Genomic DNA, 23,789 nt, shown 5'->3' on the forward strand with positions numbered 1-23,789 from the left:
GGTTTTTATTTTGATTTGTGTCTAATGGTGTAAACGTGGCCGTGTGAAGGGGTTGATTTGTTTTGGGCTGGTGCCTGTGGAAATCTCAGCGGTACAAATTGAGATTCTCTTTATCCAGACCACACTGGCAGCAAATGAAAGCGTGGGGCGGCCAAATCAAATATTTGCCAGCGTCCTGGTCCTGCTGGAGGGCCGGCGTGTAATTTGGCTATTAGCAGGTGGGTGAACGTTTTGATTTAATCAACGACTTAACATAGGATTGAACATTAAATCCCCCAGCGCTCACTTGAGTCAGTAAGCCACAGTCAAAACATTTCTCTCGTCTGGAGTTAAGCGCAGGACGGGACGGAGTTATTTAAGTTCACGTCTCCAGTCGCTGGCGGTGCGGTGCGGTGGACCCAGACATGGAGACTGCTGTGAATTCCCCCTCGGCTCACGAGAACGAGACCTGCGCTCGCCTCTCAACGGCACTAATAGAAATCACAGTTCCAGAGCGCTCGCCATCATTAATATGTATTTTCAAGCCTGGAATTTCCAACGACTGCCAGCTAACTAAATACAAAAGACTCCCGTTGGTTTGGGTGGCCTGAAACTGATCCGCTCGGGCTCCACAACTCCAAACGTCATGTCAGACTCTCTTGACTCTCCAGCTTTGACGCTCTCTCTTTCCAGACCGTAAAACAAATCAAGTCATAAAAGCGTGAAGGGATTTTTTACGACAGGCAGGCCGGTGGAGAGCTCAGATGGACTGTTATGTGAAGGTATGAAATGGATGTAGGAAACGTCTCATTACGGGTCCTGACCCTCATCTTAACACGTTCAGCTGCGAAGCCGAAACTGAAACCTTTTTGCTAACACCACACGATTCTCTTAAAATCTACAGACATACAAACACACAGAGATGTGTCAATAATTCAGTCTCATCATCAGATTGTGTTTTTACACACGTTTAGAATTTGACATTTCAAATAAATGAAAACTTTTATTTCATCATGTTCAGTGAATAAACAGGTTCTCATGTCGTGATGGTTTTAAAACACTTATGAAGTTCACTTCTATTATTCCTCTGATTGAATGATTCCAGGTCATTTTTATTCAATAAACATTTGTTTTCTCATTTATAATCATGAAGATTTTATAGAAACTGATGATATGTTCATATTCTGTCTCTTTTATACAGAGAATTGAGAAAATGACGAGAAACATGGATTCCAGTCAGTACAGTGATTTCTGTGAGAGTCGACAGCTCAGTTTTTGTGAGTATTCATTCATTCACTTGCTTATTCATTTTAGGGCTGTGAAGCGATTCAAACTTTTAATCTAATTAAATTACATGATGTTGCGATTAATTAATCTAATTGATCGCAACTTCATCACATTTGGGGCCAAAATATCATTTAAAGCCATAATAAGTTAATACGGAAAGTAGCTTCAGATGTTCTATTGTAAGAATTTTGCAGTAAAATAGCCAAAAACCACTATGCCAATGTTATATCTTTTTTCAGCTGAGTACTTACAATATCTCAAATGTTTCTAACTGTTTTTAAATCCTGAGTAAATCTCCATTGTAAACAGTGGACCGGGCCGTTTAGTTGCCTGTCAATGGCGTCATATCACATTACTCTTTGTTACCGTCTGTACTGACGTATCAACCTCATGACACTGTCGTTGACAGATGCGGAAATAGTTTGTATTGTCGGTCCCTCTAGCATCATGTGCAATAACATCATTTGCAATTTAACTTTTACTATGATTGATTTGAACACTTAAAACTGCGCAGTGTTATCACACCATCCAATTGGACAATTACTGTAACATCTACGACTAACAATTTCGTTTTAAACCTTACATTACTCGGGTCTAATTCATTATAATGAAATAACATCAAACACAACATTTATTAACCTTTATTACTTTACCTCTTCCCCTAACATGATTTCTCATTCCCGTCTAATTGATGTATCAGCGCTACCATCAGCGGTGGAGTTGTAGACAACATATCCCATCATTCCACACTTCTACACAGTGTCATCAAGTTACGCCATTGTTGTTGTTTTGATCGTGCGCCCTCTAGCGGCTATTCCTACAAACTGTACCTTTAAGACCAAAACACTTTGGTTACATTCTCAAGAAATATCTTCCATTTCCCCAAAGAAATAATCAGTAAAGTTTAAAACAACATGAGAGTAAGTAAGTGTAAATAAGCAGATTTTTTATTGTTATTATTTAACTTTTTTATTTTTATACTGTTAACTACCAGTTGGTGCAGTTAATGTCATTAATTGATTAGATTCCCAGGATTCCTTCAGGAATGCAGTAAATGACTCTTCAGCCACTGATTCATTGATTCGCTCAAGAAAAGTTTTCATTTCATTGAAAAATTGGGAAACAGACAGTATTGTCTATAAAATATAACCTAATATTATTTAATTATCTGTTATGTGATTGCATACCTACATAAATATGAGACATTCAGGGTAATTTTTAGGAAATGTAAGACAACCTACTTTAGGTTAAATGCATTACAATTTTTATTTGCGCGTTAAATGCACAGGACAGATTTATTTATTAATACATTCCCACACTTCACTGCATATTAATCATTTATATTGATCATGTCAGATATCAGGTGCATTGTGGGATACAGTTCTCTGGTTATACTGCAAGTGTTTACACATCCTTAAAACAAACGTCTGTGTGTGTGTCACAGCTCTGTTCATCACTCACTTCATGCCCAGTGTATCCAGAGCCATTGAGAGTGAGAGTTGCGTCAACTCCGTCGACTCCAATAGAACCGTTTTTTCATAGCAATGGTGGTTCAAAACAGACCGAGGTCAACATTTAACATGTTTAAAGACGCAAGTCATTTCATTTATAACAAAAATAAAGTGAAAACATAACTTCCTGGATTTATTTGAAGGCAACAAACAATTTTAACTTCTGTTGCCGTGACTCTCTCTCAGCAGCTCTGGGTGTATCTAAACATCCTCACTGTTTCCATGACAACCCGTCAAGACTTTGAACTCATCATTTCATAACTCTGCTCATTTTGTAACTTTAGCAAAGAAAGCCTCAAAGTTCCGTGAGTGGCTGGACTGCAGTAGTCTTGATATCAAACCCAACGCCATGTCCATGGAGATTCTCTCATATCTGGCGTATGAAACTGTGGCTCAGGTGAGCTCTTATAATGAGACACATTTCTCACATTGTGTCATTTACACAACATCACTTTCCTGCGTTTGTGTTGCAGTGCAGTATGAAGAAATAAATATACAATAATCCAAACCAACACACTAGAAAACACATGTTTCTGACGGAGAAACACTTTCACATTGTGTTTTATTGTGTTTTTAGGTTGTTGATCTTGCTCTGTTGGTCAAACAAGACATGACTCCTAAAACAGGAGATCCATTCCAGCGCGTCATATCTGCCACATTCATCCAGTACAGCAACTCTTCATCTGAGGTACATACAAAATAATGAACACACGAACGAGGCCCGATACTGAACTCATGTACTCATACTGATAAAAATGCAGCGATACCAAAGGCCGATACTTCATGTGACATAACTGACTGAAATTTGCCTTGAAAGTTTGTAAAAAGCACTTAAAATTATTTAATTTTTTCATAATGTGTTTAAGATGGAGTTGTTTGTTATTATGAAGCTATTCTATTTCTATTAGTCTCACTGTGTTGTGAAGAGGCACAGGCATCTGTTTCAGTGAGTAGCAGAAAAAAACATCTGTTCTCGTACTAGGTCTTTAAAAATATTATAATATAAACATTTAAAATTATAACTATGGACCATACTACACTACATTTTCACTCTTGCTCTATCTCTCTCACTCTCTCTCTCTCTCTCTGTCTCTTACTCTATTTCTATTTTTTTCTCTCTCACTCTCTCTGTCTCTCACTCTCTCTCTCTCTCTCTCTCTCTCTCACTTTCTCTCTCTCTCTCTCTCTCTCTCTCTCTCTCTCTCTCTCACACTCTCACTTTCTCTCTCTCTCTCTCTCTCTCTCTCTCTCACACACTCTTTCTGACTTTCTCTCTCTCTCTCTCTCTCTCTCTCTCTCTCTCTCTCACACACACTCTCACTTTCTCTCTCTCTCTCTGTCTGTCTCTCACACTCTCTCACTCTCACACTCTGTCTCTCTCTCTCTCTCTCTCTCTCTCTCTCTCTCTCACACTCTCTCACTCTCACACTCTGTCTCTCACTCTGTCTCTCACTCACTCTCTCTCTCTCTCTGTCTCTCACTCTCTCTCTCTCTCACACTCTCTCTCTCTCACACTCTGTCTCTCTCTCTCTCTCTCTCTCTCTCTCTCTCACACTCTCTCTCTCTCACACTCTCTCACTCTCACACTCTGTCTCTCACTCTGTCTCTCTCTCTCTCTCTCTCTCTCTCTCTGTCTCTCACTCTCTCTCTCTCTCACACTCTCTCTCTCTCACACTCTCACTTTCTCTCTCTCTCTCACACACACTCTCACTTTCTCTGTCTCTCTCTGTCTGTCTCTCACTCTATTAATATTTCAAATGTTTCTATCTCTCTGTCTCTCTCGCTGTATATCTTGCTTTCTCTCTCTCCCTGTCTCACTCGCTCTATCTCTCTGGTTCTGTCTGTCTCTCTGGGCCAAGGTCACTGTGGGTCTGGACACACACTTATGGTATTTTTGTTGGTGTTTTTGATCTCATGTAGTGTGCTTTGACTGATAGGACACAGATTGTGTCTTTAGACTGCAGGTGATGTTTGTCAGGATCTCTTTGTTTTGTAGACGTGACCTTACATCACTGTGATGCTTTCGGTTCTGTTGATTTTGTTTTTATTACACATGCAATGATCTCTGGCTTCACCGTACAATACATCACAAACAAACAATGAAAACATACACATGAAATGTGTGATGTCATTCTCTCTACAAATGTGACTAATTCATGGAACAACATTTTTAAAGCAGTGAACACAACTCCACATTCAAAGATCACTGATGGACTCAGATCTTTAACACTAAACACTGATGAGATGTTCTACTGCTCTGTCTTCAGGCTGCAACCAGCAGAAAGGAGGCGGAGTCTCCAGAGAACACGCCCCCCTCCACCCCCGGTGCCCCTCTGACCGCCGGACATCAGAATAAAAGCCACTGCACAGCGGCACAGGGCAACGGTGGCCTCACGCAGGACCCCGCCAGTAAAACCAGACAGAGGAAGAGGAAGAAGGTACAGAAGTGTTCACTCTTAGGGCCCTATTTTAACGATCTGAAACGCAAGTGTCAAAGCGCGAAGCGCAAGTAACTTTGTGGGCGGGTCAAAGCGCTGTTGCTATTTTCCCGGCGGGATAAATGGCTCTTGCGCCCGGCGCAAATCTAAAATGGGTTGGTCTGAAGTAGCTTCATTATTCATAGGTGTGGTTTGGGCGTAACGTGAAATAAACCAATCAGAGCGTCATCCAACATTCCCTTTAAAAGCAGGTGCGCAAGTTCCATTATGGATTGCTATTATTATGGTGTATTTACCAGGCGCAAAAATATGAGCACGCGCAACTTAACTGGTAAGTTGAAGACTAAGGTTTTTAATGTACTTACATTATGGTAAAGGTGATTTCACAGTCTTTTTTTTCAGTCTTTCAGTTTTTTTAGGTTTTCAGTCGATTTTTTTTCCTGGTTCTTGACGGACAAACCAATTTGTCAGATGTCCTTATAACATATATGTCTTATTGCCACTATTGGGCAAACAGGTCTGATCCTTAATTACTACAATTAGCCTGAATAATTTGTAAGCTAGATTTATGCCTATTTTTTCACATCCTCGTGGCACACCACAATGATTTCCGTCATCTCATGTGTTAATATTTTTTTAGTGTAACAATTTATGATTTGCAAAAATAACTGTTGCATCTGTGTAGTTTACATGAGCAAAGTGTATGGGCGTTGTGTACGCTATACATTATGGTCAAGCATGCGCCCTTAAAATAGCATAATGAACAACGCGCAACGCGCCACTGACTTTAGACTAGGTTTTTTTCTGGTCAGTGGCGCAATTGTTTAATGGAACAGCAAAATAGCACCAGGGATTGTTTGCGCCGGAACACGCCTCCTTTTTTGCGCTGAACCGCCCCGGGAGCGCAAGTTCATTCACTAGTTTAGCGATGTGCTTCTGTGGAGGGAAAAGCGCGCTTTGCGCGGGTGCAAAATAGGAATGACACATGCGTCGGTATACAAAGTCAATTGCGCTGGGTGCAAGATAGGGCCCTTAATGTATATTCACCATCAGTCAAGAGACGAGAGTGAACTGTAAAAATATATAGTGTAGAAGAATTCATGTAGCGTTACTATAAGAGCTTTAACAACAGAAAATGATGCTCTTTACACCTCCATTGATTTACTAGGACTGTGTTAACATATATCTGTAGATCTGACGTTAATCCACATGATGTATTTTCAGATTTAATTCAGTCCAGAAACAATGCTTCAGTTTACAGCAGAAATCAAGAATGTAATGAGTAAATAAACAACGTAATCCCAGATAAATACTGTAAATCCATAAATGTAAATAAATAAAGCAAATCACGATTGAGGTTCAGTGTTTATACGGAGGGTTATTGAGCATTTTCAGATATAACATCATCTCTGTTTTATGTTTTCACAGTTGAGATCTTTGTGTAAATAAATAATTGAATTAAATGAAACAATAACCTGCGTGAGAGAGCAGTGATGCTGGAGATAAATATTTTTATCATTGTGTTTTTTTATAGAGATACACAGAGTCACATCATTGTGTTTCTTATAGAATAGAATACAATACAATACAATGGAAATATACATGAAACGCACATAGAATATTAAAAAAAGATAAAAGTTGGTTAAGACAAACAAGAGAAAAAATGATTATCCTTAATGATTACATTATTATACAAATGCAAGTTTGTGCGCATGTGTATGTTTGTGCAGGCGTGTATGTGTGTGGGTCTGTGTGTGTGAGTGTGACAAAGAGTGTTTATATCTGTGTGTCTCTCCGGCTCATTTTGCTTGTGATTTTTATTGTGTGTGTGTTAAAGTGCAGGACACTTGTGATGCGAGTCGTAATGTGTTGTGTATTTTTTCTGTGTTGCAGAGCTCACCGGCGTACAGCTCAGAGTCTCCGAGTAACGGCATCCAACCGGCCCACATCAGAGAAGCCGTCAGGCGCTACAGCCACAAGATCGCCCCGCTCTCTCTCTTCTCAGTACGTCTATTTATAATCCCAGCACCACGCAGTCATTTTAATTCCCTGAACCGTTGGAATTGTTCGGAGCAATTAGTGGTTTGTGTAATTTTCCTCATAAAAGTCACAGAATTCTGCTGGAGAATAAAATAAGGCCAGATTCTCTTCTTTGTGGAAATACAAAGGAGATTTAATTTGGTTTTGTTTTCCATAAATTCTGTTTACAGCAGCTCTTACGCATGCAAGCGCGCAGCAACTTATCATTTTCCGTGTGGGTGTTTTAAGTGTTTTAAGATGGAGAAATGACTTCTCGCAGCCAATCCGGAAGCTTTTGCTCTTGTGGTCAATGTGTAATTCACAGGTAATGAGCAATTTACCAATGATGGCTACTTGATGGTTACCGAGCCAGCGACCGCCGCGTCTCCTGCCAATATCATGCTGAGCTTCTTTATTTTATCAGATCAATCCTGTTCGTTTGACTGCGATTCATCACGGCTTTACTTCTGCTTTCAGTCATCAGCAGATTTCAACAAGCCGAATACACAAAAAACATTCAGATGATTTGTTTTTATACAGAACTTTTAATATTTAAACTTTCAGCTTAATCGACACATCAGAAATATTCTAAATAAGTCCAGGTGTATAGAGGTTTATCATTTTTATTTCTAAATTTAATTCAAGTATACAAATTTGATCAATTTTAAACACAAAAATGTTTTTTCAACATGTGGTTTAAAGCAGTTCTTCAGCCATGAATCCATTTTTATGCACAGTATTGTTCAAAATAATAGCAGTACAATGTGACTAACCAGAATAATCAAGGTTTTTTGTATATTTTTTATTGCTACGTGGCAAACAAGTTACCAGTAGGTTCAGTAGATTCTCAGAAAACAAACAAGACCCAGCATTCATGATATGCACGCTCTTAAGGCTGTGCAATTGGGCAATTAGTTGAAAGGGGTGTGTTCAAAAAAATAGCAGTGTCTACCTTTGACTGTACAAACTCAAAACTATTTTGTACAAACATTTTTTTTCTTCTGGGATTTAGCAATCCTGTGAATCACTTAACTAATATTTAGTTGTATGACCACAGTTTTTTAAAACTGCTTGACATCTGTCAACCAACTTGTGGCACCTCTCAGCTGTTATTCCACTCCATGATTCTTTAACAACATTCCACAATTCATTCACATTTCTTGGTTTTGCTTCAGAAACAGCATTTTTGATATCACCCCACAAGTTCTCAATTGGATTAAGGTCTGGAGATTGGGCTGGCCACTCCATAACATTAATTTTGTTGGTTTGGAACCAAGACTTTGCCCGTTTACTAGTGTGTTTTGGGTCATTGTCTTGTTGAAACAACCATTTCAAGGGCATGTCCTCTTCAGCATAGGGCAACATGACCTCTTCAAGTATTTTAACATATGCAAACTGATCCATGATCCCTGGTATGTGATAAATAGGCCCAACACCATAGTAGGAGAAACATGCCCATATCATGATGCTTGCACCTCCATGCTTCACTGTCTTCACTGTGTACTGTGGCTTGAATTCAGAGTTTGGGGGTCGTCTCACAAACTGCCTGTGGCCCTTGGACCCAAAAAGAACAATTTTACTCTCATCAGTCCACAAAATGTTCCTCCATTTCTCTTTAGGCCAGTTGATGTGTTCTTTGGCAAATTGTAACCTCTTCTGCACATGCCTTTTTTTTAACAGAGGGACTTTGCGGGGGATTCTTGAAAATAGATTAGCTTCACACAGACGTCTTCTAACTGTCACAGTACATACAGGTAACTCCAGACTGTCTTTGATCATCCTGGAGGTGATCATTGGCTGAGCCTTTGCCATTCTGGTTATTCTTCTATCCATTTTGATGGTTGTCTTCCGTTTTCTTCCACGTCTCTCTGGTTTTGCTCTCCATTTTAAGGCATTGGAGATCATTTTAGCTGAACAGCCTATCATTTTTTGCACCTCTTTATAGGTTTTCCCATCTCCAATCAACTTTTTAATCAAAGTACGCTGTTCTTCTGAACAATGTCTTGAACGACCCATTTTCCTCAGCTTTCAAATGCATGTTCAACAAGTGTTGGCTTCATCCTTAAATAGGGGCCACCTGATTCACACCTGTTTCTTCACAAAATTGATGACCTCAGTGATTGAATGCCACACTGCTATTTTTTTGAACACACCCCTTTCAACTAATTCAACTAATTGCCCAATTGCACAGCCTTAAGAGCGTGCATATCATGAATGCTGGGTCTCATTTGTTTTCTGAGAATCTACTGAACCTACTGGTAACTTGTTTGCCACGTAGCAATAAAAAATATACTAAAAACCTTGATTATTCTGGTTAGTCACATTGTACTGCTATTATTTTGAACAACACTGTATATTTTTATTGATCAAAGATTATAATGTACAAAGAAGTACAAATGCAAATCTATCCCATGGATGGAACGAAACAAGAAAAACAACCAGGGGAGATAATGAAGAGGAAAAGAGATTTAGATCAAATAATCAGAGGTAAATAAAGTAAAGGAAATGAAGAATCAAAATGTTCCCATTTGTTTTTCCAGCAAATGACACTGGTGTGTGTTGTGTAAGATGTTGAAGCAGGTGAAATGTGACCCTGGATCACAAAACCAGTCTTAAGTCGCACGGGAACATTTTAAGAGCAAAAAAGACATTGTATGGGTCAAAATTATCAATTTTTCTTATATGCCAAAAATCATTAGGATATTAAGTAAAGATCATGTTCCAGGAAGATATTTTGTAAATTTCCTGCCATAAATATATCAAAACTTTTTTTTTGAGTGGATGACCAGTAACAGTGCCTCATATTTACAACTTCAAAGGCAGTTTTTTTTATATTTTGATTCTTTTGCACCCTCAGATTCCAGAGATTTAAACAGTTATATCTCCGGCAGATAAAATTATATCATTAGAACCTATATATCAATAGAAAGCTTAATTGTTCAGCGTTCAAATTATGTAAAAATATTGATTTCGAAAAATGTACCCATAAGACTGGTTTTGTTGTCCATGGTCACATAAATGGTTTCGAAGGAGAGATTTTTGAGTAAATGAGCCAGAGACAGACGTTGTGTGTTTGAGTCGATGATTAAACCTCAGGATGAGTTTTACTCTGGTCTTTCTGAAGTGTGTTGATGTTCAGACGGTCAGATGTGAGACTCATTCTCATTAGCGTGTTCATATACGTGTTGGCGTGTTAGGTGGTACGCTTGAGTTTTAAATGCATGTGTAATTGTGATGATGACTCCTCCAGACTGAAGACTGATCTGGAATCATTTCTCTCTTTAGACTGTATGTATGTGTGTGTGTGTGTGGTTGTGTGTGTGTTATGTAATTTAAATGTCTGCCCCAGTGACTGCTGCTGGCGGCTTTATCGGCCTCGGATTACCAAAATCAGGTCCTTGCGAGATTATTAACTCTGAAATAAAATTAGACAAGAAACACAAGAGCCAGAAGACTGAATTACAGCAGGACAACAAGTCAACGAACTCAAGGCTTTCATTTCATTTCACTGTAACATCATCTCACATCACACTGGTCTTCAGTTTTTACTGCCAGATTTATAGATTCTTGGCAGAAACCTTCATCTCTTGTGCTTCTTTTGACCTCAGTATGCTTGTTTTATATGCTGTATATATAGACTGTAAGCCGTTGTTGTGGTACTCACTGTGATTTATTATCAGTGCGCAAAAATCTGAAAGTCAGATTAAAATATAGAACAGTAAAAATATTAAGATACTACATCAGAATTCATCCTGTTGCATCATTTATACAGAGAAACGAATCATAAGACTTTCAAACGAACCAGAAGATTTCGCCTGCGCACTGATGATGTCATGTGGATGTTGCTAAGATGCTCTGGGTTGTGTAATGTCTTGCTATGCCGTTGCTAGGGTATGGTAGATGGTTGCTAAGCTGCTCTGAGGTGTATAGTGAGTTGCTATGCGGTTGCTAGGGTATGGTAGGTGGTTGCTAAGCTGCTCTGAGGTGTATAATGAGTTGATATGCCGTTGCTAGGGTATGGTAGGTGGTTGCTAAGCTGCTCTGAGGTGTATAATGAGTTGATATGCCGTTGCTAGGGTATGGTAGGTGGTTGCTAAGCTGCTCTGAGGTGTATAATGAGTTGATATGCCGTTGCTAGGGTATGGTAGGTGGTTGCTAAGCTGCTCTGAGGTGTATAATGAGTTGATATGCCGTTGCTAGGGTATGGTAGGTGGTTGCTAAGCTGCTCTGAGGTGTATAATGGTGATTACAAAGTGTTATACGTTGGGGGTTGCTTTAAAAGGTTGTATCTAGGAGAACATAAATGTTGATGGTCATGTTTGCCGGTTGTGTTTACATTTCAATGGTCTTCTTGTGTGTGTGTGTGTGTGTGTGTGTGTGTGTGTGTAGAAGTTGCTGTGACAGCAGTATTTTTTATTTAATTTTTTCGGTTTGCCCGTCTTTCACTCGACGTCAGACCTTGTGCCAAAGGAAACAAACGAAGGGGTGATGCGTCTCCGCTGGTCTTGTTTGTTTCTCTATCGTCTCTCAGTATGTAAAGACAGACGTCTTGTGTTCTTGTCAATGGCTCATAAACACTGCAGTATAAACGGCTCATTGGAGCAGGCTTTATATCTCTGAATAGCAGTTCCGTTTCTTGTGTTGGCATCAGACGTCAGGTTCCACATTTACTAGCCGAGGTCATTCTTCCCCGCACTTTTAAGAGCTTGTTATTACTCCGTGAAACTGTGTGTTGGATGTCAGGAGAATGGCTGGACTGGCAGAATCTCACAGAATGACATACGGTAGTCTTCCAAAGAGGCAATATTTTATGGAAATGATATTCAGACCTCCCGGTGCAGAACTACTGGCGCCGTTGGAAGCAAAGCGTGATGTTTGTCTTCGAAGTAAGTTTGTCAGGGACTTCTGAATTCTGACCCATGGACACAAAAGACTTTATTTGTTTTTATTTTGTGCCAGAAATCTTGGCAGAGGTGCTCCATCTTCTCTTATTTGTTGAAGCATTGATATGAAAATACTATGCCATTAGAAGCAGGAGGTTGCCAGAAACCTCTTTGCCGTTTCTCTCTCTAGATTTATGGAGTGTTTTTTTCCCTCTCTTCTTCTTCGTCTTCTTCTTCAGTGTAATTTCTGTTGAGCTGCATCTGGAAGTATTTATTTCAGTGCCGTGTAATCCATCTGCTGTGGCAGTAAACAGACCGGCTATTATTTTTTAATAAAGTCTCATCTTCAGGCTTTGTGAGACGGCAGCCCTTCGTCTGTTTCAGATACTCTTGATTTACGGGGGGGTTTTCCGGCCGCTGACCCTCGAATCCCACTTCACAGCATGCTGGTGTACAGTACGGCCCATTAAAGTCCAGCGCTGAGCGTGAATCTGGACGGCGTTCAACTCTCCAAATGACAGATCTAATCCTTTATGCAGAAATCTCAGAGGTGCTGCTTTACTCTAAATCACACGCATGGAAATCTAAACGCTACTGTGCACCCTTCACATGTAATAGTGATGTTTACATTAAAGACACTTTAACCGCATGTACAGAAATCAGCTCTTCAGTTTATTATCATGACATCACTGATACACTACTGGATAAAAATATTTTGAACATGTGACGTCACATGACCCAAAAGAGACTTTCAGAACACTAGATAAAGAGACGTCTTACACTGTTTATATGCAGAGCCATTTGTCAATGTGATGTGATGGATCTCAACCTTCTGCACGTGATCTGATGTAATGAGGAAACTGCTAGACTACAGATTTTTATCTATATTTCAATTGCTTGTTGTTGTTAATTTCTACGTATTAATTGCAAGCAGATTTGTTTTTTTTTAATAGTAATATACACTGAAAACACTTGCCACAAAAGAAAATACTGCATGCAAAATAATTTGGAAAATAGACACACAAATATAAGAAGCAATGTGGAGACTTTAGTGGCATCTAGTGGTGAGGTTGTGAATTGCGATCAACGGCTCGTTCCGCCCCCGGGCCCCCGCCTTTTGTTGACACAAAACAAAGATGTTTCGCTTCTTTGCCGAAGGAGATTAAAGCAATAACCCCCACAAAGCAGTGTGTTACAGTGCATTTTATAACGGCTAAGGGCGTTGTGGCACGACGTGAAGCGGAGTCCTTAAAACCCCTTCATCTGTTATAAAATGCACTGTAATACACTGCTTCGCTAGGCTTATTGCTTTTATAAAACTGTTATTCCATATGTGTAAACTTAAAGTAAATAAAATGATATTTAGGCTATGTAATAAGGGTATTATATAACGGCTTAGAACTCTGCTCAGCCAATCAAAATCAAGGACCAGAACTGACCAATTATAAAACGCATTTATGAACCGCGTTCTGTAGAGCAGCTTGTCTGTTTAGGGCTACTGTAGAAACAACATGAATTCTATGTAAGGTGACCCACGGTGTGTATCGCTCTGCTCTTTATTATATAAGGTCTTTATACACCTCTGAACACATAGTTATGTATATTATATTGCATTTCTGTCAATAGATCCTCCAAAAATGACACACAGGACCTTTAAAGGGACACTTCACCCAAAAAAGGAAATTCTGTCATCATTTACTCGCCTTCGAGTTGTTCCAAATCTGTATAAATGTCTTTGTTCTGAAAGGAAAAATTACTTTATCCTTTTTTGTTCTGTTGAACACAAAAGAAGATATTTTAAAGAATGTAGGACAGCAAAAAGGTTCCGGGACACTTTTGACCACCAGTGTATTTTTCCTACTATGGGAGTCAATGGGGTCAAAATCTGTCTGGTTATACGCATTCTTCCAAATAACTTCCTCTGTGTTTATCACAACAAAGACATTTATACAGATTTGGAAAAATTGAGTAAAAGATGACAGAATTTTCCTTTTTGGGTGACGTCGTCCGTTTTTTCTGTGTATTTTATATCCTATACATACAGTATAAATATTATATATAACACACACAGTTCTCTTTTGTATTAACTAATGTTTGTGTGTGTTTAACTAATTTGTGTGTGTGCACGAGTACTGTATGCATTTACAAATATTTATGCCAAATCGTCGTCAAGTTTTCAGTATTGCGCTTTAAATAGAATGACGGTATACTTTTGTATCACGTTTGGTTGTGTGTCTGTGCAGGTCTTCTTGAATCATCATTGTGTGATTTTGCACAAAAGCCGGTCCCAAGTTCATCTCACATTAAGCGTGTCTATTTCCCTAAATCCCTAAATCCTGTCCTGGGGCTTTACATCCTCACATGTGAAGTGTCAGGCAGACGCGGTGTCTGAGGGTCGGTCGATGGGGAATCCCGATCATACGACTGCGGCCTCGACTCCATTCATGCGGCTCCAGACGGACACGAGGCGGCGGCTCTCCTCACATTCTCACATCTGTGCGTCATGAATAAACACAAGCGGGAGTTCTGTTGTCTCATTACAGACGCTCACCTCTCTCATCTGTATCTGTCAGTTCTGTGTCTATGTGTGGATAAGAATCGATCGCTGTTCAGTGTCCCTTTTGAATCGTTCCTCCGTGTGTGTTTTGGGGGTGAAGTTCCTGCTGTGGCTCGGTCTCTGACAGATCTGTGTTTTTCTTCGCTTGTATTTATGTTCTTTTTCTAGCGGAGTGTTTAACTGTATTCCTGACCTCTTTGTCTGATGTGTATCTTGGCCTGTGGATCGGGCGTAAAGGAGGTGTTGGGAGCAGAAATATGCGCACCGCTCAACTTTACGAAGCGTGAGAAGGACTTTGTTTTGTTTATTGTTTCCGTCTTCGTCAAAGTCTGGAGATGATGACGATCCGCGGCTCTTCACGCACGAGACGGAGTCCGAACAAAGGCGACGCGTGGCGTGTTGTTTACAGCGGACGGTAAACAGTGAGCGTTTCATCCGGTTTAAAAATAGAGGAGAGACAGAACGATGTTGTTTGTAACGACTTGCACATGTGAGTTTCTCTCATTGATAATTGGCGTGTCATCTCTCGGCCCAGAGGAGATGCTTTGTCTCTCACATTTACACGACTCAACGGACAACCGGAGGACACCAGAGCTCTGATCAAAGATAAAGCTCCTCTCACCGGGGGTCATCCGTCTTCTTGGGCTCGATCCTGGCAGAGATGTGACTCAACGGGCGGGAGAAGAGAAGGGCAAACACTTTCCTTCCTCACGCAAACAAGACTCCAGCAAAACGGCTTCTCTTTCAACTCCACGGCCTGCCAAAAACCAGCTCCAGTTCTTCAGAAGTTCAACTCTCGTCCTAATATAACGCTGATCAGATCACCCCGAGGTGAACACACTTCACTTCTGCAGAGTTTTCTTTGTTTCATTCATATTTTTTATATACATTAGATCTTTTATTTTTTTATACTCATATTAGTTCAAGTTTGAGCAATTTTGTTGTATGCTTTTGTCTATTATAATAATTTTTTTGAATAAATAAATTTTTATTTTCCTTTTAATACATTTAATTAATTATAAATTAATTAAACACAAAATTATAAATATTTTTTTATTTTTGTTTTAACAAATTGATTAAATTAATTTTTTTACAATAATTTTTAGGTCAATATTTTATTTGATTTCAATGAACAGAATCTTTTTCAAAAAAAATTATTTAGTGAACGAAAATAATCTGTTCCTTATCTTTATTCTGTAAAATAACAAAGTCTCAAATTGTGTCGTGAATTTGCTTTTAGGGGATTTTAAAAAGGACAGATTCCCTTACAAAGAGAATTCTGTCATCATTTACTCATCCTCGTGTCAGACCTGTACGAGTTTCTTTTTTCAGCAGAACACAAAAGGAGATATTTGGAAGAATGTTGATAATCAAACAACATTTCAGCTTCAAGGTCGTAAACATGCAATCTTTTTCTTGCATATATATTTTAAAGTTATAAATTGAAATATTAATTTGAGTTTTTTTAGCATCCTTTTTGCTGTTGTAGTTTTATAGCAGCATTTTGTTGCTCTACGTGTAGTTTAGAGATCAAACATCTGGTAATTCATGTGCAAATGACAGAATGGTTGTGATGAATTATGTGATGTAGTGGTGAATGCAGACGTGTGTAATTGATGAAGATATTATAGACTCCACTTCATGATGCAGATGCAAATTCAACAGCTCACACAATTAACAGCAAACGTGTGTGTTGTGTTCATGGCACATGTGATTCCTCCAGACCCCCAGCGGTTCAGTGTCATTCGATCTGCAGTGTAAATGTAGACCAGTAATAAGACGCTGGCCTTCTGAAACCACACGCTGGCCGGACTGCACATTTTCAGTTTTTCTTGGACTCTGTTGATGGCGTTTGGGTCTGTGGAGGACGGTCGTGGTCGTGATCCACCCACTATCTGAAGGAGACGGGCCGCTCTGAACCTGAAGACCTCTGTGAACTTATTACCATACAGAGAAAGAGGAACTCTTAACGTGCTTTAACTCCTTCACTGTATATACACGTTTATGAAGGATCTGAGTTTGGTCTCGTCCTGCAGTTGTTCAGGTTTTCTGGGTCTTTTAGAGTGTTTCCAGTTGATTGTCATGTGAATGAAGTGAGATGTGTTCTTCATGTTAATGTAACGTTGTCTTGTGTTTGTTCCGATGATTGTTGTTGTGTAACAAATGCAGGCGTTCACATTGAAGGTTCAGTTGATCTTTCTGCTTTGATTGAGATCTGGTCTGTAGTTTGTTGAAGCTGTTATTTCCCTCACAGATCATGAAGCACAGAAATAAAAGTCCTCATCAGATCACCACACAACCTTCAGCTTTCATACGCAAGAATCTCTCTTATATCGTCTTATTTAGGTCTGCAATCATTGCATCTTATTTTGTTGCAAATCAACATTTTATTTGGGAGAAATAGTGTAAAATGCACAAAATGACACGTTCATTCTGATCTGTCCGTCAATTAAACTCTGTCTAGATTCTGTCTGTGTGTCTCACACCTGCTTTATCTCATCGATGTTTTTAATTCTGACGCTGTCCTTGTGTTGGATTTTCATGAATGAGCACTTCTTCTGTTCAGAAGACACGTGTGTTATTTTTACTCTCTCGTGGGGCCGTCTCAGTCAGGATTGTGTTTTGGATTATTTGATGGTTTTATTGGCAGGTGTATATTGTCCATAATCTTCAGTAAATGTTTATTGTGTTTGGTGTTGTTTGACCACTTATCAGAGTCACCATCACCTCACACATCCACCTTTATTTGCTCAGATCTATATTACATGATATATTGTTGTTTAGCTCTTTGAACAATCATTCAATGGAAGGTCGGTTGTGTTTTTTAACACAATTATCTAAATATATTTTCACTGAATTCATGCCATTGTCTATATTAATGACATGTCTTTGAATGCAGTGAATTCATCACATCTTTGTCCCATATAACACAAACATTAATGTGATTTTGGCCACTTTTATAACCAAATGTTAGAAAAATATGTGAATGACGCATTATATGATCTATAGTTTCAGTGTTATATTCTTGATAAATCAAATACCGTCCATTCATAAAGCACACGTGAATGTTAACCTGAATCTGCCGCTGTGTTCATTCATAACAGATTTTGTGTTTCTCTGTGACAGAGCGCCCACCGCAGGAACGGCATGACCTTCCTCGCCTGCTGAACCTCAACACAAACACACCGACCCGACGCCTGAAGATGCTGTTCTACACAACTCGTGGAAGCACTTCTGTTATTTCTCTTTGTTTTGTTGTTTAGTTGTGAGTTATTCTCAGTGTATGTTGGACACATGAAATCACCTGTTGGATTTGGATGTGGTGTCGGTGATGTGGAATCAGTTCTGGTTGTTTTTGTCTTTATTTGAAAACTGAAAATCCATCTTTCATTTGTTGCTTTAAATGTTCGATTTTTTATCGCATCTTCAGATTTCTTTGTATTTATAAAATAAAATGAATCTTGTGTCAGAATGTTTCATGTATTTGTCATCTTTGTTCACATGGTACATTAATGAAGCAGATGAAGGAGAGAATGCTGAAGGACCCTTTTTTGTCAGTTGGGTTCTGATCTCTCAGATGTTCTTTAAATCCCACACACACACGTGAACTGTTTCTACAGTTAGACACCTTGATTTTGAGGTTTGCTGAACAAACAGTAGTGATGTTGTGTCACATCAAGTGTACACATCTGTTAAAGTGTTTTTCTCCCGGCGCTTGTGCCTCACGTATCCCCTCACGGTTCAGTTTCATGTCAACAGAAGGTCACTTGTTTCTGGTTTATGGGTTCAGAGATCGACAGATGATCTGCACTGAATACAAGCGGCCTGTGTGGTGTCTTGTGTTCGATTGTGATGAGGGTTTTAAAAATTCCTCTTAAATTGAACGTGTGAATGAATGATGTCACCTCACAATTATCTACAGTACATATAATCTATAGAGTAGCGAACCGTGATGTTTGACCCTTGGCCCTCTACGCAAGCGCAGATGCGTTTTACGCATTTCTTCTTTTTTTTTTTTTTTGGTAGTTGGCGAATCAACTTTTGCTTCTTTCGCTTTAGGAGATAGCTGGTGAACAACCCTCCAGATAGCGGAAAAGTTAGCAAAAAAAGAGCCATTGAGAGAGAGAGTTCTGCCAACGGAAGCCCAAAGCAGAGAGCTGCACGGGTCCGATTTTGTAAATCCGTACCCGCAGTGCTTAAAACCGCATCCGACCCGTTTTCCGACAGCAGCACTAATTAAAATCCGCAACCGACCCAACCCGCTTAAAATAGAACCGACCCGAAATCAAATCAGTTTAGCCAATCACATTATAGACAAACTTTTTTCAAATGTTTATTGCCAGGTCATACAGAAGTTATTACAAGGCCTTTGGCCTTAACATAAGGACAATTTCAGCCGAAGTTGTCGAAAAGCCGGTACATAAAGAACATGGATAACGTTACCACAAAACTGAGTAACGCAATTTCGTCTAGCCTACATCAGACAATTTCGGGTTCAAACACCTCCTGCACAACACACATAGGCTACTTAACAGTGTTAAAATAAACAATAACAACAGCAGTGTAGGCTATGTGATAGGCTACTTTTAAATGAAAGAAAGGTCCAGTTGTATGCGAATCCTAACAAACGCTACATACACGGCCTGTGAATTATGCTACTTAACCATACAGACAGGGTATAGGTTACAATTAGGGCTGAGACGTGAAACAGTCCCGTTTATGAATCCAAGATCTAATGGGAGCAATTATGGCCTACATTTTGCCGTGCGAGGGGATTAGATCCTATTTGTGGTGTGGTGTTCTAAATTGCTGTGTAAAAAAAGCACATCGTCCACTGTGGACGGTTTCAGCTGACTCCTCCGCTCTTGGATAACGTATCCAGCACAAGAGACGTCTCGCTCACTTGTATCTGCGTGAATCCTCAGCGACGAAGTTCCACATTTGCGGCTATCGAAAACGAAAACTTTAAGGCAGGTTTTGCGTGCAGCAAAGCCTTTCACAATATTGCTTTCTTCATCTGAGATTACTCCACATTTCTCCCACACACTGGACTTGAGTTTTGATGAAGTATTGTCGACAACTTTACAATCTCCTCTAGCTATTTTTTTTTCAACTCCTCAGGATCCATCTCGACGACTCATGCAGCAGTTCGCGCGGTTGTGATTTTTTAAAAGTGGAATGTTGCCTAGAGACTCCTGGGAGGGTGCGGGCTCAAATAAACAAAAAAATATTTTACCAACTTGAAATACAGGCATAGTTTTGTAGAAGTGTTCCTAAAAATATGCATTTATTTTTACATTTGCATGTGACTGTTTAGACCCGTGTTTCCCCCGTGTCCGAACCGACCCGCACCCGTATCCAACACAGTTATATATTTTTCACCCATTCAGCCAAATTTGCGGGTCACCCGTGCAGGACTCTGGCCCAAAGCGCTGGAGCACCATATCATTAATAAAGACTTAGATAGTTCCAGAAAGTTGTTTCCTCTTTAAATGCTTTTTTATTCATTAAATGGCTTTCATCTTCAAATGGGTTAGAAGTTTACCTCAGTTGGTCTGTTTAGTCGCAGCTCTGTGTGTAACTAGTATCTTCAGGGAGCCTCCATGAACCACCACTTCTGTGAAAAAACTGTTCCATTGGAGTCTACAGAGTTGACGCGACTCTCTCTCTCTCTCATTGGCTCTGCAAAAAACAAAGACATAATTGATCGGTCAGTTTAACTGTCACTCAAAATGAATCGCTCCCATTGGTTTATTGTAGTGTCCGCCAGAGGTATTCTAACAGAAGGTGCCTGACGTAAGCAAACACTTTCGACTTCTTGCAGTATGCGCAGGTGTGCAGACAGCGAACAACATCGCAGAACTGCGACTGCTGTGATCTTTAATTACTCTCGTGAGACTTGGAAATCTCACGAGAGTCCGCATCGATCCAGGAAGTAAATTATACATATCTAATAGCGAAAATTGGTCGACGTTTATTGAAATTAATATTTTGAAGTTTTGAAATATTGAAATATTCATTTATTTTTTCCGATTTATTTTTTTCACCACAGAGGGACCTGAGGGTTCGCTACTAATATGAAAAGTGTAGTTTCAAAATTAACTAACTCCTTTTTTTTATTGTGCATTCCAATTAATTTCGATCAAACTGCAGTTGTTTTTTTATTTAAGCTATTATAACTCTTAAACATACAGATAACTAACACAAAAAACACTATAAAAACATGCTAACATAATAAAAATGATGAATTTTAAATTAAAGTCTGACACTTCATGATCTGCTGGGGTTTTATTGATGCAGATGAAACTCGTGTCTCATCACAGATGTCTTTGACGTGTTCATGTTTCAGTCAGCAGATCATAAACAGCTTCACAGTGAAATCAGAAACATGACAGCTGAGGAGAAGCGCCGAGATTTATGCGAACTGAAGCGATCTGGCAGACGACATTTGGTTTGGTTTTATGACTTTTACTCGTTCACTTCTGCTTCAAGCGTTACGGGCGTTTGATGGTTTTATACTTTGATATGTTAACAGATGCTCGTCTCTGTTTTAACAGCACACAGAGATTTGACAGAATCAGAGTGAATGTGTTCAGTGGTGTAACGGGCACACGCGGCCGCTCTTTATAAGCTTTAGGAGTCCCGGCGGTCACGGACGCCACACGCGGGGGTTTGTCAGGTCATCTCTGTTATCTGTGTGTCTCTGATTCATATTCCACACGATGTGATTCAGTATCACGAGCTTCACCTTCATACTAAAAGCATGTGTTCGGCTTTATAAAGAAGAGTGAATTCAGTAATGATGAAAGAGCTCTGTTTGATCTGATGTGATAAGAATGTAATCAAATGTTCATTTATAGATTTTAATAGTTTATAGTATAATATATAACGTTAGATAAAGACCGTTTCTTGGTACGCGCGCGCGCCTGAGCCCCAGTTAACTTCCGGTCTGTGTTTGGCTAGTGTCTTATAATATAACTATTTATATTTCATTTATGTTTATATTAATTTGTATTATTCTTTTATTATATAATAACTATATTAAATAAACGATTTTGTTTAATTTTCTTTTTTTTTTGGCTGCGTCCAAATACCCACACTTGCGGTCTAGGCCACTTGAGAGCGCGTTCACGCGACAGGAAGTAAGAGCGCCAAAGTGCAATAAACTGGCACTAAACACGTTTTTTTTTATTATCAAAATTTACAAACAAACATGGCTGCATAACATGTGTTTCTTTATAATATAATACAGAAAATACATAGCCTGAGGGAGCAGCTCTTAATTCAAACAGGAAATATATATGCAGTCTTAGAAAAAAGAAAAATATTGTAAATAAAATAGATTCAAATTTAAGAAAATTACAACATGACATAAGGGGAGAATTCCGTTATTGTTCAGATATTACGCGCGCTAAACACACACTATCTTGATTACCGCTTCCAAGCGGCATTCAGCGCTGTGTGTATCCCATCATGCATCACGTTCTGTATATATCGTGACACTTTTTGCTCGGGTCTCGCGAGATGTTGCGGGAAGCGTTTCGGTGTAAGTTATACAACTACTTTTTTATTAACTCTTTGTTTGGCTAATATGTGTTTTTCTTTTGTTTTTTCTTTTTTGGGTACAGCTTCTTTGATACAATACAAATAAATCTGACTTAACTATATAATTAATTAGAAATCACATATCATTTCTTAGTAAAACGTAGGTTGCACGTTTTATTGGTGAAAACTTCAGATTGATGTATTTTGTAAAACTGCTTTTCATCAGATACTTAGAAACACCACATTATTAATGTACATGTTTGAACTTGCTAAGTTCCCTAACGGGTTAGAAACAGGACATGCTCATTTGGGATCTTCACACCCACTAGAAATTTGGGCCAAAAACAGGAAATACGTCATGAAAGAAGTCAAGTGGTCAAGTGCAAAGACCTCAAGTTGGGGTATTTGGCCGCAGCCTAAATAAACAATTCTTTGAATGTGTCCTGTAGTTCTGTCGCATTTTAAGAGCCCGTACGGTACACTGACATCTAGCGGCTGAGCTTGGCATCGCAGTCTTAATTCAAACTATTGGAGAGACAAGTTTAGTAAACAAGTCTGTGTTTCATATTAAACAGATGTAAACGAGACACATGTGCTGTCATTGTTTTGTGGTTCAGACAAACAGTTCTGTTATTATAATACGTCTGGCAGAAATATAGATGAATAAACACTTGTTTAACACACGCGGACACACTTCATGGAACTTTAATAACAGGTTTTATTTCATTCTCTTGTGGTTGATAAATGTTTCAGGTTGTTGATATACTGTCAAATGACTCAGTTTGTGGGCACTTCAATGCTTGAGACGTTTACAGTAGAAATGTAATGTGGGAACATGAACCTGATCTCATAATCATTCACATTCATAAAGCTGTGTTTCTGTCATTTACAGAAGTACAAGTGCTTTCAATATAATGTATTTATGTATAAAGGAAGATGTTTTACTGCTAATATAATTTATTGGCGTGGTTTCCCGGACAGGGCTTAAATCTAGTCCCAGATGAACTTAAATTTTAGGTCTTCATCAAAAACTGCTAACACTGACACATCTTAAAACACATCATTGTGATTGTTTTGTCTCAAGATGCACACAGAAATGTTTTTTAGAAAGCATGTTTTTAAAAACCACTTAAATGTCCCGATTTAACTAATCCTGTTTTAAACTGATCATTACAGGCCCGTTTATTGTCACGTCTGCTGTTGTTTTGAATCTTCCGGTCACAGATGTGATGATGTAACAGCATTGATCAGTAATGAGGATCATCAGTTAATGTTTGGAAAGTGTTTGACAGATCAAGTGTGATTATATCCGCTGTGAGTTGAAGTTTTATTTCTCTGCTGGTGATAATTGATTCCTGGCACACAAACACATCAATCTGGAAAGATTTTCACATTCACTCACTGCCAGAATATGAGTTTACGTCTCTCATGACGGCTGCTGTGTCACAATTCTATTCCAGCATTTCTCTGGTGTCATGAATATCCGCTGTGTTCTCATGCAGACATCATGGACTATAAAACTGGAGACAGCGCCGGTACTCAATGAAAGCTCAGTGTCTGTCTGTCTGTC

At 39.1% G+C, this 23,789-nt stretch overlaps 1 protein-coding gene across 3 annotated transcripts in view; it reads left to right on the forward strand.

Annotated features, from left to right (window-relative positions):
- supt3h (SPT3 homolog, SAGA and STAGA complex component) overlaps positions 1-18,146 on the forward strand; it is a 74,545-nt gene extending 56,399 nt beyond the window's left edge. For 2 of the 3 annotated variants that reach the window (XM_056767198.1, XM_056767199.1), the window contains exons 7-12: positions 1,181-1,256; positions 3,062-3,174; positions 3,355-3,465; positions 5,045-5,215; positions 7,109-7,219; positions 17,801-18,146. In XM_056767198.1, coding sequence (XP_056623176.1) covers positions 1,181-1,256; positions 3,062-3,174; positions 3,355-3,465; positions 5,045-5,215; positions 7,109-7,219; positions 17,801-17,842 — 624 coding nt within the window. In that variant the 3' untranslated portion in view covers positions 17,843-18,146. Of the gene's footprint in view, positions 1-1,180; positions 1,257-3,061; positions 3,175-3,354; positions 3,466-5,044; positions 5,216-7,108; positions 7,220-8,914; positions 15,506-17,800 lie in introns of all 3 variants that reach the window. The other variant, XR_008909094.1, reaches the window with a different exon arrangement.
- The last annotated feature ends 5,643 nt before the right edge of the window (positions 18,147-23,789 follow it).

The sequence above is a fragment of the Triplophysa dalaica genome, chromosome 15 (genome assembly GCF_015846415.1).
Source record: "Triplophysa dalaica isolate WHDGS20190420 chromosome 15, ASM1584641v1, whole genome shotgun sequence".
Classification (NCBI taxonomy): Eukaryota; Metazoa; Chordata; class Actinopteri; order Cypriniformes; family Nemacheilidae; genus Triplophysa; species Triplophysa dalaica.